The 16,197-nt window shown below is 31.6% G+C and overlaps 2 protein-coding genes across 2 annotated transcripts; both read left to right on the forward strand.

Annotated features, from left to right (window-relative positions):
• Positions 1 to 817: 817 nt before the first annotated feature.
• On the forward strand, positions 818 to 1,464 carry LOC125369246 (disease resistance protein RPV1-like). The gene is made up of 2 exons (XM_048371254.1): positions 818 to 1,282; positions 1,390 to 1,464. Exons 1-2 carry the CDS (start codon positions 818 to 820, stop codon positions 1,462 to 1,464), a joined length of 540 nt encoding a protein of 179 aa, XP_048227211.1.
• Positions 1,465 to 2,523: 1,059 nt separating this feature from the next.
• Positions 2,524 to 6,324, forward strand: LOC112535287 (disease resistance protein RPV1). The gene is made up of 4 exons (XM_048371469.1): positions 2,524 to 4,087; positions 4,176 to 4,484; positions 4,584 to 5,656; positions 5,796 to 6,324. Exons 1-3 carry the CDS (start codon positions 3,122 to 3,124, stop codon positions 5,646 to 5,648), a joined length of 2,340 nt encoding a protein of 779 aa, XP_048227426.1. The 5' UTR covers positions 2,524 to 3,121; the 3' UTR covers positions 5,649 to 5,656; positions 5,796 to 6,324.
• Positions 6,325 to 16,197: the final 9,873 nt, after the last annotated feature.

Genomic DNA, 16,197 nt, shown 5'->3' on the forward strand with positions numbered 1-16,197 from the left:
TATTTAGTGCAGGCTGAATACAATATTGTAAAAGCATCCTATAATTCACTCAATATTCTATGATAAAACAAAATTGACCAATCCATTTTTGTTTTCTATTAATATTAAATTGTGATATTTTTAGTTAAATATTAAATTTATATAGTTTAATGGTTTATAGATATTTAGTGCAGGCTGAATACAATATTGTAAAAGCATCCTATAATTTACTCAATATTCTATGATAAAACAAAATTGACCAATCCATTTTTGTTTTCTATTAATATTAAATTGTGATATTTTTAGTTTGTTTTCAAGTTCAAAGCAAAAATTTGGCCTTATATATGAATAGATTTGTTTGGTCTTCAGTATATGCATGGTCAAGTAAAGAGGAAATAAGACCCTGAATTCAAAACTTCCAACTTTGCCTGTATGGTCAAGAGTTCTGTCTTGGGCTTAAAAACATATATCAGACAAATATTTTCCCTTTACCCAACAATATCAATTTCTCCACACTTCTTTTTCATGACAGAAAATTGAATTTGAGGGCAATGGCTGCTACTTAAAGCTGGCCGGTCCTCCGTTTCGAATGGACCAACTCCATTGCAGAAAGCTTCAGATTTCCACTAGAAAGTTTGACACAACTAGAAGGTCAAGGAAAAGTCATAAATAAGAGTGACCTTTGTGGTGGGTAGATCACAATTAATATATTCATTTAAGGCTGCTATATATATATATATATATATATATATATACATCAACCTTTTGTTGTATTCAAGAGTTGAAATTCTTGCCTTGCTGTACTGCTAAGTAAAGAATTAATTCTCACTTCCATTCTATGGCTCCTTTAGCCACTTCTGAGAAAAAATATGATGTCTTCCTTAGTTTTAGAGGTGAGGATACTCGTGATAATTTTACTAGTCATCTTTATTCAGCTCTGAACAAGAAAAAGATCTTTACGTTCATGGATAAGGAAATCAAGAGAGGAGAAGAAATTTCGCCATCGATCGCGAAAGCCATCAAAGGGTCGAAGCTCTCTGTGATTATTTTCTCTGAGAAGTATGCGTTTTCAAAATGGTGCTTGGATGAACTTACAAAGATTCTTGAATGCAAGAAAATGAATGGGCAAATTGTAATACCGGTGTTCTATAGAGTGGATCCAGTGCATGTACGAAATCAAAGGGGAAGCTTTGCATGTGCATTTGCTAAACATGAAGAAACTTTGAAGGAGAGAATGGAGAAGGTGGAGAGCTGGAGAAGTGCCTTGAATGAAGCAGGTAGCATATCTGGGTGGAATTCACTGGTAGCTAGGTACAATCTCTATACACTCTTTTATATATATATATATATATATATAATAAAACTAATTTTATTAATTTAATCTTTAACGAGGAAGAAACATAATATTAGGATGTTGAACTATCCAAAGCCATCAGGTCCCCAAGTACACCTGAGATTGAACCTAAGCATCATAATATCATGTGAAGAAACCTTCAAGCACACCTTAGTTACATAAATATAAACAAAATTAAATGGTCACTCTTATACACTCATACTGTGAGATAATAATATAAATGATTAATTTATATAGTTTCAGATAATAATATAAATTGTCACTAAATTAAGTGGAAACCGTTTGTATTATTATTATCTTGAATTATTTATGTCAATTCTTTATTTGGAATAAAAGTTTGACACTTTATTTCTTACTTATTTATGTAGTTTTCTTTACCGTTATCGAATCTTTGGTTTATAAATACTATTACTTTTTTTTTCAGAAAGAAATGTATGAATAAAGAAATTTTATTTTTTTTTATGATTTTTTTCTTGCTTATTTGAGACGGATATGCCTTTTATTTTCACCATATTCTGATGTGAATATTACATATTAAAATACGGTGGAGTAGCAGAGAGAGCTCAGTAAGATAAATGGACCCAATAATTAATGAAAAGTCAAAAAAAAAAAGTGTTTGATTTTGCTCCATTCAAATCTAAATGACTTCAATATCTAATTCTAAACTAAAATCTAGAATCCAAAATGTTTCATTTTGTTTTGGTCAAAGTCTCATCTCAATCTATTTTGGTCTCAACTCGTTTCAGTCACTTTGTTCAATCTCTTTTTAATCGAGATAATTTTATTTTATATCTTAATATTTGTAACTCAACTTTAAAATATAATTTATTCAAACTTAATGGATAGAAAGAACATTTTTGATAAAATATAGTTTTCTATACTATATCAATTATATTTATAATTAAATTAAATTATTTGAATCTAAATAAATGTGAATAAGTAGCTATTAAATTAATATATTTAGAAATATCAACTTTTACTATTAAATTCATAATTTTAATTAATTTTATATTGTATATATAAAATGGAACAAGTCGCATAGTGAAATAGTCCCTAACTGAATTATACGATCTTAATAAAAAAAAAAATTAGTACATTATTTTTATTTTTATCCAATTATAAAATAGATTTTTTTTTGCTCCATTTATTGAATTTTAACAGAATATTTTATAAAAAAGAAAAGGCTAGATTACTGTTAAAGAAGTCTACTGTTATAAGTATTTTTTTTTTAATTATAAACAATCAATGCGAAATTTCACTTAATGAGAAGATGAAGATTTAAATTTTTTTTTTAATTATAGACAATCAAGGCGAATTTCACTTAATGAGAATGTAAAGATCTCTAGACAATCGCTCTTACCATTTAAACTAAGTATTAAATATTAATTTAATATTTAATTCTGTTAATAAATTAATAAAATTAAAATAATAACATTTTTTACAGATTTATATATTATTACGGTACATTAGAATAATTCGTTATTATAACATATGACTCTATGTTTTCTTTTTCTTTCAATGATTGCTGGAATTCTTTTTAATGAATTAACAATTGGGTCACGTCTTTGAATCCATCTATTATGATAACGTATGACATCAGACCTGGAGTTTTTCTTTTTTTTTCTTTTTTAATTTATAAGTTTTCTTTTTCTTTTTCTATTTGTTAGGCCCGAATCCAAACTTATTGAGGAAATTGTCAAAGACATTTCGAAGAAATTAAATCAGACTTCTCCAAGTCATTCTATTGGTTTGGTTGGAATAGATTCACGCCTTGAGCAAATTGAATCTATGCTGTGCTTGGACATGTCGGACGTTCGTATCATAGGAGTATGGGGCATGGGGGGCATAGGCAAGACCACTCTTGCTGGAGCTATATTTGATCAAATTTCTGCTCAATACGAAAGTTCTTACTTTCTTGGAAATGTTAGAGAACAACTGAAAAGATGTTTGCTTGCTGAACTGCGAGAGAAGCTTTTTTCAAAGATATTGGAGGAAAAGAATTTGGATACAAGAACTCCTAATTTGGGGAATACATTTCTGAAGGACCGGCTCTCTCGTAAAAAGATACTTGTTGTTCTCGATGATGTTGATAGCACAATGCAATTGCAAGAATTACTGCCTGGACAACATGATTTATTTGGTCCAGGAAGCAGAATCATCGTTACGAGTAGAGACAAGCAAGTTCTTAAAAATGTTGTTGATGAAATTTACAAGGTTGAGGGATTGAACCAACATGAAGCTCTTCAGCTGTTTTCCTTGAATGCCTTCAAGAAAAACAGCCCCACAAATGACCGTGTAGAAATTTCAACAAGGGTTGCAGATTATGCAAAAGGTAACCCATTAGCTCTCAGAGTTCTGGGTTGTGCTTTGTTTGATAAAAGTAAGGAAGATTGGGAGAGTGCATTGGAAAAACTACGAAATGTTCCGAATGGTGAAATTCAAAAAGTTCTGAGGTTCAGTTATGATGGGCTAGACCGTGAAGAGAGAAACATATTTCTTGATATTGCATGTTTCTTCAGAGGGGAAGATCGGAATTATGCAACGAAAATACTAGACGGATGTTATTCTTCTGTGGGTTTCATTATAAGTACTTTGATTGACAAGTCTCTTGTAAGTGTTTATCGTAGCAAGTTAGAGATGCATGATTTGCTACAAGAAACGGGTTGGAGCATTGTTCGTGAAGAACCTGAGCTTGAAAAGCGTAGCAGGTTATGGAATCCTAAAGATGTTTATTATGTATTGACAAAAAAGAAGGTAAAATTCCAGAACCATCAACTTCCTTCTTTTCTGGTTTTCATTTTTTCTTCAATATTATCTCATTTTTCAAGTACTTGATTATCAGGGAACTAAAGCAATCGAAGGCATATCTTTAGACTTGTCTACAACAAGAGAAATGCACTTGGAATGTGATGCCTTTGCAGGAATGGATCATCTAAGAATACTTAAATTCTACACGTCTAATTCCTCTATAGGATGTAAACATAAAATGCACCTTCCTGGCTGTGGCCTTCAATCTCTTTCTGATGAGCTGAGGTATCTCCAGTGGCACAAATTCCCTTCAAGATCATTGCCACCCAAGTTTTGTGCAGAAAATCTTGTTGTACTTGACCTCCCCCACAGCAATATTGAGCAGCTTTGGAAAGGAGTACAGGTATGCTGCAATAGCTATACGGGCATGATGTTTCACTCCTTACAGAATTGTCAGATTCAATACGTTACTTATCTAATTGTCATTCTTGTTTCTTCTCAGGATCTTATGAATTTAAAACAGATTGGTCTGTCTTATTCCAAGCACTTAACTAAAATTCCAGATTTGTCAGAGGCGAAAAATGTTGAGAGTATCAATCTGGAAGGCTGTAAAAGTTTAGTTGAGTTGCCCTCGTCTGTTCAATACCTAGACAAGCTTGAATACCTTAATCTCAGACTTTGCAAAAGTCTAAAGCGTCTTCCAAGTAGGATTGGTTCGAAACTACTTCGAATTCTTGACATATCCTACTGCTCTAATGTCAAAAGTTGTCCAGAGATTTCTGGAAATGTTGAAGAATTACATCTATGCAGGAGTGGAATAAAAGAACTTCCAGAATCAGTTCAGAAGCTGAAAGATCTTGAAGTTATTTGGCTTATAGGTTGCTCAAGTATCACAAAGTTTCCACAGGTCTCACTCTATGTAAGAGAGTTATATCTAAGTGAGACTTCCATTAAAGAAGTTCCCTCATCAATAGAGTTTCTCACAAGACTTGAAATCCTTGAGATGATAAGCTGCAACAAACTATCAACTCTTCCCAGCAGCATCTGCAAGCTGAAATCTCTTGAAATTCTTGTTCTGTCTCGATGCTCAAAACTCGAGACTTTTCCAGAAATCTTGGAGCCTATGGAAAGTCTTGCTTGTCTTTATTTAGATTACTGTGAAAATTTCAAGAGGATTCCTGACAGCATCTGCAATTTGAAATCTTTGGAGCATCTTCATCTGAGTGGAACAGCTATACAAGAGTTGCCGTCATCAATTGAAAAGCTAAATTGCCTTAAAGAATTGAAGCTTGAATATTGCAAAAAGCTTGTGAGCCTTCCAAGCTGTATGCATAAACTCTCTCAGTTGCGTTCAATTTACTTGAGTTATTGCAAGAGTTTGAGGGAGTTACCTGAGCTTCCAAAGTCTTTAAAAGTTTTGGAGGCATATGACTGCAGATCAATGGAGAACTTCTCAAGTAGCAGTAAATGCAATTTCAAGAATTTATGTTTCACAAATTGCTTCAAATTAGATCAAAGGCATGCAGTGAAATCAATGCAAATGCTGAGTCTACGGTTCAACTGTTGACAACCAAGGTGAAATCGAGCTTCCTTTTTGTTGTTTTGTTTTACCAATGAGCGCTTTTGTTTAATTGTACTACAGTCATCTTCAGGATTCTTTCTCGTCTCTCTTTTTTTCTCTGTCTGAGAATTTTATTTTTTTTACTTGCTGTAGTATCGCGAGTGTCAGGATCAAGTCAGGATTCTATTTCAGGGAAGTGAAATCCCAGAATGTTTCAATGATCAAAAAGTGGGATTTTCAGTGAGCATGCAATTGCCTTCAAACTGGCACCAATTTGAGGGAATTGCTTTCTGCATTGTCTTTGCATCAGAGGACCCATCAATTGATTGTCGGATCAGCAGATTTAGATGTGAAGGCCAGTTCAAGACTAATGTCAATGAACAAGAGGATATCACATGCAACTGGGAGTGTTTTATTGATGATCTCCATTTACATGAGTCAGATCAAGTGTTATTGTGGTATGATCCTTTTATTATTAAAGCATTGCAAGGTGGTGGCGGTGGCGCATCCCAAGAAGAGGATCTGTTCAATAAATATTCAACTGCTTCATTTCAATTCTACCCTCAAAGATGGAAGAAACTTCAAAAGCATTGCAAGGTTAAGAAGTGTGGTGTTCTTCTACTGTAAATTTAATCAATTCCTCGTTTTAGAAATAAGAATGGATTGTTTATAATACATTTTTATTTTAATACTGTCTGTAATAAAAAAAAATTATTTTAAAATTATAGTTAATTTTTAAATAAAAATTTATTATTTTAATCATTTTAAAATTCATAAATTTTAAATCTATAATTTTTAAATCCATAAATTTTTATTAAATCTATGAATCGTAAATCACTCAACCGATACAATATTTTCAATATACCTTCAATGCATGCAATTTTCTCTTCAGGTTTGCTTCCAGTGTTAAGTAATCGATAAGTCTATCTTTCTTATTTTGCTCATCTCATATTTTTATTATCAATAATTTTATTTTATTCCTCTCAGGATAAATTTAGGATTTCTTTTTCAGAAAGTAAGATTTCAAAATGTTTAAATGATTAAGAAGTGGGATCTTCAGCCTAACAATTATAAAATCATCCATATTAAAACAGGTAAACACGAACAAAATTATCCAAATTACTAAATTTTTAGATAAATTTAGTAAACAACCCCGAAGTTAGTTCTATACATATGACCGGCAACGAGAAAAATAAATGTTAGTTCTATACATATGACCGGCAACGAGAAAAATAAATGCAATAGCTAAATGATGATGTGCAATATCGGTCGGCCATAAACTTTGTGTTTGTAGATGGAACCCCCAGAATGGCAGTTCCTGCTCCTTGGGAGGTACCAAATAAATGATTACCGGAATCGGGATTTTGAGCATAAAGATTTCACTGACCTGTAAAAAGTGAGCCTAATCCTTGGAGATGTGGTAATACATCTAAGAAATTATTCCATCGAACGTATTCTCCCCTAGCGCCAAGAATAGTGACATGGACTAAATGTCCTGTCCAAGCTAATATATTAAAATAGTAAAATTTAGAGGTGAAAGTATATTTACGAAAATGGGTAAAAACCAATGTAAAATTGAACCCTAAATATGGACATGATATTTTTTTCTTAAAAAGAAGTAGCATATTATTAAAAATAAATGTAATATTATAATAAAAAAGTACAAAATACCCTAGAAATATAAAATAATAAATATAATAGTAAATTATTTTTAATTATATAATACTAAATTAAAGAGTTGAAACACGTAAAAAAAATCATTTTATAAATATTAATAATTTATACATTATAATGAAATTAAATTTATATCATTTATGCATTTTTGACAATCATGGTATATATTACCAATTGACTTTCATGATACAACAAATTAAACTTCAATTCAAATTTCCAAAATCTGAATTTTGGTCAACAGTCGTGTCTTAGATTAACATCATACATCGTACAAAAGTTTGTCATTTTCCAAACAATATTAATTTATGTAAAAGTATATATTATATTGAAGTAATAAAATAAATACAGACAAATTTAATGTTTTTTTTCTAAAAAAGAATAATATATAAGAATTATAAAAATTAAATTTTAAAACAATTTTGACCCTAGAAAAACGTACGTACTTCTTTAATATTCAACAGTAATCCTAAATGTAAGGTTCTTTTCGAACTGGAGCTGCTTAGCCAGTCCTCCATTTGAATGGATCAACTCCATGGCAGAAAGCTTCAATTTCAAAGGTCAAGGAAAATCATTTATAAGAGTGATGTTTTGTGTAGGTAGATCACAATAAGGATCGTCATCTACATTTTGACCCACTTAGGTATTAATTATGGTATGCTTCACGAAATCATCACATAAAATAATGTTTTTAATTTTACTAAATGTATTACAAGTAAAATATAAATAATTTATTGGACATAAATAATTTTTTTTAACTTTTTATATTAAAATATTATTTATGATATTTTTAATTATACAAATCATGTTGTTTTTAATAATAAATAAGGTATGTTTTAGTTGAAATATAAACTGATTGCTCAAATTTATACATTTAAAATATTATATAGAGATAAAAATATATTTTATAAGAAATTATAAAATATTAAAAAAATTATAGAGTCAAAAAGATATTTAATAAATATTATAAACTATTAAAAAACTTCATTAAAGATTTGCAACTAAAGTATATCAAATGCAAATAAGTTTTTGAATGATAAAAAATTGTTACTATAGGTGTAAAAATAGTTAAAAAATTAGTTTAGGTTGCTAACTGACTAAAAGTTATAAATATAAGGGGTTGCATATGCATTTAACCTAATTTTTAGGTTAATTATTGAAGGGTGCTTCTAATAATTACTTACTAAACTAACAATTAAAAAAGAAATGTGGACTATATAGGACGGACTAAAAAAGAAAAAAAAAAATTTATAACGAGATAGTATTTAAATTTAATGAACTCTTTATATTTTGCTCTGTATTATACTATTATTTCCATAAACATTAATTTTAAATTATTTTTTATTTTTTTTAATTTTTGCTAATATAAAAAATAAAATTACAAATATCAATTACTAAGGTGCATAAAAATTTATAATGCATTTACTAAAATCAAAATAGAAAGTGATTTAAGCTCCCTACAAACCAACTTTTGTATTTTCTATTTAAAAAATAAAGAGTCTATTAAAGTCTTAATTTATGAGATAACTTTTTAAAATAAAAAATTTAACATATATAAAGGTTGTACCTGTTTTTCTTCTTTTTTTGTATATATATATCTAGAGTTAATCTAGAGCGTGCCGAATAAGATCTTTACGGGTGGCAAACATTGCCTTAAGAGTTTTAACGCAACTGCATGCCTAAAGTTTGATTTCAAAATTTTAATTAAGCTAGAAAAGATCTTATCATCTCATTTATACGCTCTTGGGTAAGCTCTTCTTTTCTTTAATGCTAGCTAGATAGAGCTATGTAGTTGGTTGTAGGGATTGGGGAAAAAAATAAAAAAGGACTGCTATATATACCACATAGATCAACCCTTATTTTATATATGCAAGAGTTCAATTCTTTCTTGCTTTAGTATACTACTCCTAAAAGACTAATTCTCACTTCCATGCCATGTCTCTTCTAACCACTTCCCAAAAGAAATATGATGTCTTTCTTAGTTTTAGAGGTGAGGATACTCGTGATAACTTCACCAGCCATCTTTACTCAGCTCTGAACAAGAAAAAGATCTTAACTTTCATGGATAAAGAAATGGAGAGAGGAGAGGAGATTTCGCCATCAATTGCGAAAGCAATTAAAGCATCGAAGCTTTCAGTAATTATTTTCTCGGAAAAGTATGCATTTTCAAGATGGTGCTTGGATGAAGTTGCACAGATTCTGGAATGCAAGAAAGTGAATGGACAGATTGTGATGCCGGTGTTCTACAGAGTCGAACCAGTGCATGTGCGAAACCAAAGAGGCAGCTTTGCATGTGCATTTGCCAAGCGTGAAGAACGTTTAAAGGAGAGAATGGAGAAGGTGGGGAACTGGAGAAGTGCTCTGAGAGAAGCAGGTAGCATCTGTGGGTGGGATTCACTTGTCATTAGGTATGTACATATACACTCATTTAATTAGTTTATAAATTGTCGAGTAAGAGTGAGTTTGGCATTTAAGGTTGGAATTTCTAATTTTCTTTTTTTGTTGAATGATTTTTTAAATTTTAAAAATTATCTTTTGTAAAAAGCATATGAATATATGTTTTCTAAAAGTAAATTTAAGAAAAAAAGTTTATAAAAATTTTTAAAAAAAATTAGTAAATTAAATTAAAAAAATTCAGATTTGCTTTTGGAATACCTAATAGCTAGGTTTGTACAGAAACGGAAACGAAAAACGCGATAACATAAGATATGAAAATACAAAACTTTTAAAAAAATTAATAAACAAAACGTTAGGGAAATATCTTATATATATATCAAATACTTAAAAATCATGCTAATTTTAATAATATTTAATAAATAATAATTCGGGCTCTGCCTGGCTTTAGTTTACCAAAAATAAATAATAACTATTTATGAAAAAATAAAATAATAGTAAATGATTATTCTAGACTTTTAATACATCATTCTCTTTATTATTATAAAAAATATAAATTAGATACAATTAATATAATAGATCATATCGCTATATAATAAATATTATATTGCATGATTTGTTGATTGAATTTTTAGCTAATATTTACTAGATTTCAAAAGAATAACTACTTACTATAGATTAAGAGAAAACAATTATGAAAAAAATTAAAAATACTAATATAATAAAAAATTATTAATAGGAAAAAATTAAGAATCACCTATAAATAAAAAGCAAAATAAATAAGAAAAAATTAAAAGTCTTACTCAAAGTAGGAACTCTAATTAAATAGATAAATTTTTTTAATAAAATTTAAAATTTATAAAAATAAATAAAATAATATAAAAAATAACATAAAACAACTTTTGAAGTTTCTAAAACATATCTGAAGAATTTTCGAAGAATTTCGGTGTCCAAAACCTGTCCAACACATAAACGTAATATTTTAATTTATTATTTCTTTAGAATGTTACCTATTTCACTTAATTTTGGCCATTTTGATCAAAATATTTCAATGTCGTCTTGGTTGAGATTTTTTTTTTTTTTTTTGGTGTTTCTGCTTCCTACTTTTTATGTAATTTCTTTAAATTTAATTACTACAAATGAATATTTTCAATAAGATAATATATTATTCATTGTGTTTTATAATTTAATGAAATTATTTAAATTTATATACTAATATGTTTAAAAAGTTCCATTTTAAACAATTTATTAAAATTATTATTATATATAAATTTTACAATTTTGATTTTCTATATGATATATAAATTGAAATAAAATATCTAACACTATGTATGGATAAAGATTAATTAAAAGGGAATAGAAGAGAGTTAAAAAAAATAACTAATTATAATCGTATCCGACTATTGAATTTCGTTTATAGAAATTAAAATTGATTATATCCGAATTTAAAATGTAAAAATTCTCAATTCATAAAAATATATTAAATTTATCAATTCTTGTAGTTTTAATAAAAAGTTCAAAATAGATTGAAACTGAAATAAACTGTTCCAATAGAAAGAATTTTGAAATATCAATCAAAATGATGCTATAGAGATTTGGAGCAACACTCATAAGCTTAGTTTACTGTTTCAAATTCAAGTATTTTTTTTAATGAGTTGAAATTGGGTGTTAAAGAGTTAATACTTTTAATTTTAAAATTAGGTGAGTTTTTATAAATTATTTAATAAATATGGTTATTGAATTTGTTGATTTAGGAAATGGGTTTGAAAAAATGAGATAATCATCATAAATTCATTACAAATATATAATATATATATATAAATATTGAAATGGTTCTCTTCTTATTAACATTGAATTATTAGATTTTCCAGTTATTTGTAGAATTCTGGTTGTAGAAGATTTATCTGCTGGGATTTTGTTTAATGAATTAGCAATTGGGCCACATTTTTTCCTTCAATTGAGACCTAAAGTTTGTTTCATTTTAGTTTACAAGATTTCTTTTTTTCTTTTTCTATTCGTTAGGGCTGAATCCAAACTTATTGAGGAAATTGTCGGAGACATTTCGAAGAAATTAAATCAGACTTCTCCAAGTCATTCTACTGGTTTGCTTGGAAATGTCGAACGTTCGTATCATAGGAATATGGGGCATGGGGGGCATAGACAAGACCACTCTTGCTGGAGCTATATTTGATAAAATTTCTGCTCAATACGAAAGTTATTACTTTCTTGGAAATGTTGGAGAACAATTGAAAAGATGTTTGCTTGCTGAATTGCGAGAGAAGCTTTTTTCAAAGATATTGGAGGAAAAGAATTTGGATACAAGAACTCCTAATTTGGGGAATACATTTCTGAAGGACCGGCTCTCTCGTATGGGAATGCTATTGCAAACCTTCATCTGGCACTTGCAGATGGGATCTTGTCCAGTATAGAAGAAAAGAAAACGGCAAAGGAGATTTGGGACCACCTCACTAAACTGTACGAAGCCAAGTCATTACACAATAAAATTTTCCTTAAGAGGAAACTTTACACATTAAGAATGTCAGAATCTACTTCAGTGACAGCACCTTAATGTCTTGAATACTCTATTTTCTCAACTCACATCTTTGGGCTATAAAATAGAGTCACAAGAACGTGCAGAACTTCTACTCCAAAGTCTACCTGATTCGTATGATCAACTCATCCTCAGTTTGACAAATAATTTTGTTACCGAAATTCTAGTCTTTGATGATATAACAGCCGCTATTCTTGAAGAAGAAAATCGGCGAAGGAACAAGGAAGACAAGCAGGCAGGTTCACAACGGGTGGAAGCCTTGATGGTGATGAGAGGGAGATCAACAGAACGTGGTCCAAATGGGAGTCACAATCATGGTAGATCAAAATCAAAAAGTAAGAAGAATTATAAATGCTACCATTGTGGTAAGAAAGATCACCTGAAGAGGGATTGTTGGAGTCTGAAGAATTCCAATCCTCAAGGAAATGTGGCATGCACTTCGGATGATGGAAATGTATTGTGCTGTGAAGCAGCAATATCAACTGAGAGCAGGAAGAGATTTGTTGATGTATGGCTTCTTGACTCAGGAGCAACTTATCACATGACCTCTCGAAGAGAATGGTTCCATCATTATGAACCTATCTTGGGAGGATCTGTGTATAGTTGTGAAGATAATGTCTTAAAAATCATAGGCATTGGAACTATCAGGTTAAAGATGCATGACGGTACAGTCCGCACTATTCAAGGAGTGCGACATGTGGAAGGTCTGAAGAAGAATTTGTTATCTCTGGGACAGCTGGATGATCTTAATTGCATTATTAAAGTTCAGAAAGGAATCATGAAGATTAGCCGAGGAGCGCTTGTAATTATGAAAGGAGAAAAAATTGTTGTTAATTTGTATATGTTTTTGGGAGAGACTGTACATAAAGTAGAAGCATCTGTTGCTTCAAGTAGTTCAAGCGAGAGATCTGCAATGGTGTGGCATCAGAAGCTTGGACATATGTCTGAACAAGGCATGAATGTTCTTGCTGAGAAAAATCTACTTCCTGGTCTCACAAATGTGTCATTACCCTTTTGTGAGCATTGCATAACAAGCAAGCAGCATCGACTACAGTTCAATACATCCAATTCTAGAAGCAAGGATGTTCTAGAATTAGTTCACTCTGATGTATGGCAAGCACCAGTTTCATCACTAGGAGGAGTTAAGTACTTTGTGTCCTTCATTGATGATGACTCCAGGAGATGTTGGGTGTATCCTATCAAGAGCAAGGGAGATGTATTTGCAGTTTTCAAAACTTACAAAGCACGGGTTGAACTTGATTCAGGCAATAAGATCAAGTGTTTGAGGACAGATAATGGAGGAGAATACACAGGTAATGAATTTAATAGCTTTTGCAAGCAAGAAGGCATCAAGAGGCAGTTCACTACGGCATACACTCCTCAACAAAATGGAGTGGCAGAGCGGACGAACAGAACTCTGTTAGAAAGAACTAGAGTATTGTTGGGAGCTGCAGGCCTAAATAAGGCATTCTGGGCTGAGGCAGTTAACACCGCATGTTATGTGATTAACCGGTCTCCATCTACAGCAATTGATCAAAAGACACCGATTGAGATGTGGACTGGGAAGCCAGTTGATTATTCAAATCTCCATATATTTGGAAGTCTTGTGTATGTGATGTATAATACCCAAGAAACTACAAAGCTGGATCCAAAATCCAGGAAATGTTTATTCTTGGGATATGCTGATGGTGTGAAGGGGTATCGCTTATGGGATCCCACTACCTACAAGGTTATAATCAGCAGGGATGTAATCTTCTTAGAAGATAAATTGAAGGGAGAAGATGATAGCACTTCAAAAAAAATTTAGAGACTAGAACTATACAGGTGGAAAGAAAGTCTACAAAAGAAGATTCTTCTGAAGCAGCACCAGAGCATGAAGAGGAAGAACCAGTCGAGTTTGAAGAGCAGCCGAGTTTGAAGAGTCAGAACTTGGAAAGGGAAAACATATAAAATTTACACCAACCTGGTAGAAAGATTATGATATAGGAAGCAATGTCGCATACTGTCTTCTAACTGAGGAAGGGGAGCCATCAACTCTCCAAGAAGCAATGAGCAGTTCAGATGCATCTCAGTGGATGGCAGCAATGCAAGAAGAGATGGAAGCTCTACATAAGAACAAGACTTGGGAGCTTGTGCCACTACCACAAGGAAGAAGGCCATTGGCAACAAATGGGTCTTTAAGATCAAAAGAAATAGTGATGATCAAGTGGAGCGGTTTCGTGCAAGAATGGTGGTGAAAGGATATGCTCAGAAGGAGGGGATTGACTTCAATAGAATATTTTCCCCTGTGGTTCGATTAACAACTGTTCGAGTAGTCTTGGCGATGTGTACTACATTTGACTTACATCTAGAGCAGCTAGATGTGAAAATAGCTTTTCTTCATGGAGATCTTAAGGAAGAAATTTATATGCTCCAGCCAGAAGTTTTTGAAGAAAAAAGAAAGCGGAACTTGGTTTGTAGGTTGAACAAATCTTTATACGGTTTAAAGTAGGCGCCGAGGTGTTGGTATAAGAGATTTGATTCCTTCATCATGAGGCTTGGATACAACAGACTTAATGCAAACCCTTGTGCATATTTCAAGAGGTTTGGTAAAAGTGATTTTATTATCTTACTGTTGTATGTAGATGACATGTTGGTAGCAAGCCCCAACAAAGATCATATTGAAGAACTAAAGGCAGAGTTGGCTAGGGAATTTGAAATGAAGGACTTGAGACCAGCAAACAAGATTCTAGGGATGCAAATTCACCGAGATAGAGACAATAGGAAGATCTGGCTTTCTCAGAAAAATTATTTGAAGAAGGACTTACGACGCTTCAATATGCAAGATTGTAAGTCAATTTCTACCCCACTTCCTGTTAGTTTCAAATTATCCTCCAATATGAGTCCTAGCAGTGAAGAAGGAAGGATGGAAATGTCTCGAGTACCGTATGCATCAGTAGTGGGGAGTTTAATGTTCGCAATGATTTGTACACGACTAGACATTGCACATGCAGTGGGAGTAGTAAGTCGGTACATGGCGAATCCTGGTAGAGAGCATTGGAATGCTGTAAAGAGGATCCTAAGATATGTTAAGGGAACCTCAGATGTTGCATTGTGTTATGGAGGATCAGACTTTATTATTAGAGCATATGTTGATTCAGATTATGCAGGTGATCTTGATAAAAGCAAATCTATTATAGGGTATGTGTTCACACTTACTGGCGGAGCTGTGAGCTGGGTATCAAAACTGCAGTCAGTTGTGGCGACATCAACAACAGAAGCAGAATATCTAGCAGCTACACAAGCTAGTAAGGAAGCAGTATGGTTGAAAATGATGATGGAGGAACTCGGGCACGAACAAGAGCATATTCCTCTGTTCTATGATAGTCAGAGTGCCTTGCTTCTTGCAAGGAATCCAGCTTTTCATTCAAAGCCAAAGCACATACGAGTCCAGTATCACTTCGTTCGTGAAAAAGTAGAAGAGGGCACTGTGGATATGCAAAAAATTCATACTAAAGACAACCTAGCAGATTTTCTGACGAAGGCAGTTAACACTGATAAATTTATTTGGTGTCAATCCTCTAGTGGCCTGATAAAAGTATAAGCAGCATGGAAAGGTAAGGAAGAAAGAACGGTGTGAAGATCTGACTGATCCTTAATCAAATCTTCAAGTGGGAGATTGTTGATATTTAGGGATTTGTATCTCTCCCACATTGTTAAGTTATTAATTTTTAAGGAGTATTTCTCCCACATTGCTAAGTTAATAATGTTGAGGTACCTTCCAAGCCTATATAATAGAGGTCTCACCTTGTTATTCTATCATCCCAAAAATAAGAGAAAAATATTAGAGAGTTAAGCAATTATTTTTCTCCTATTATAAAGAGAGAATTTTAATGTTTTCTCCTTTATAAATAGAGAGTTTGTAACTCCTATTATTTTCTTATAGTAAAATCTTTTATC

This window comes from Ricinus communis, chromosome 2 (genome assembly GCF_019578655.1).
Source record: "Ricinus communis isolate WT05 ecotype wild-type chromosome 2, ASM1957865v1, whole genome shotgun sequence".
NCBI lineage: Eukaryota > Viridiplantae > Streptophyta > Magnoliopsida > Malpighiales > Euphorbiaceae > Ricinus > Ricinus communis.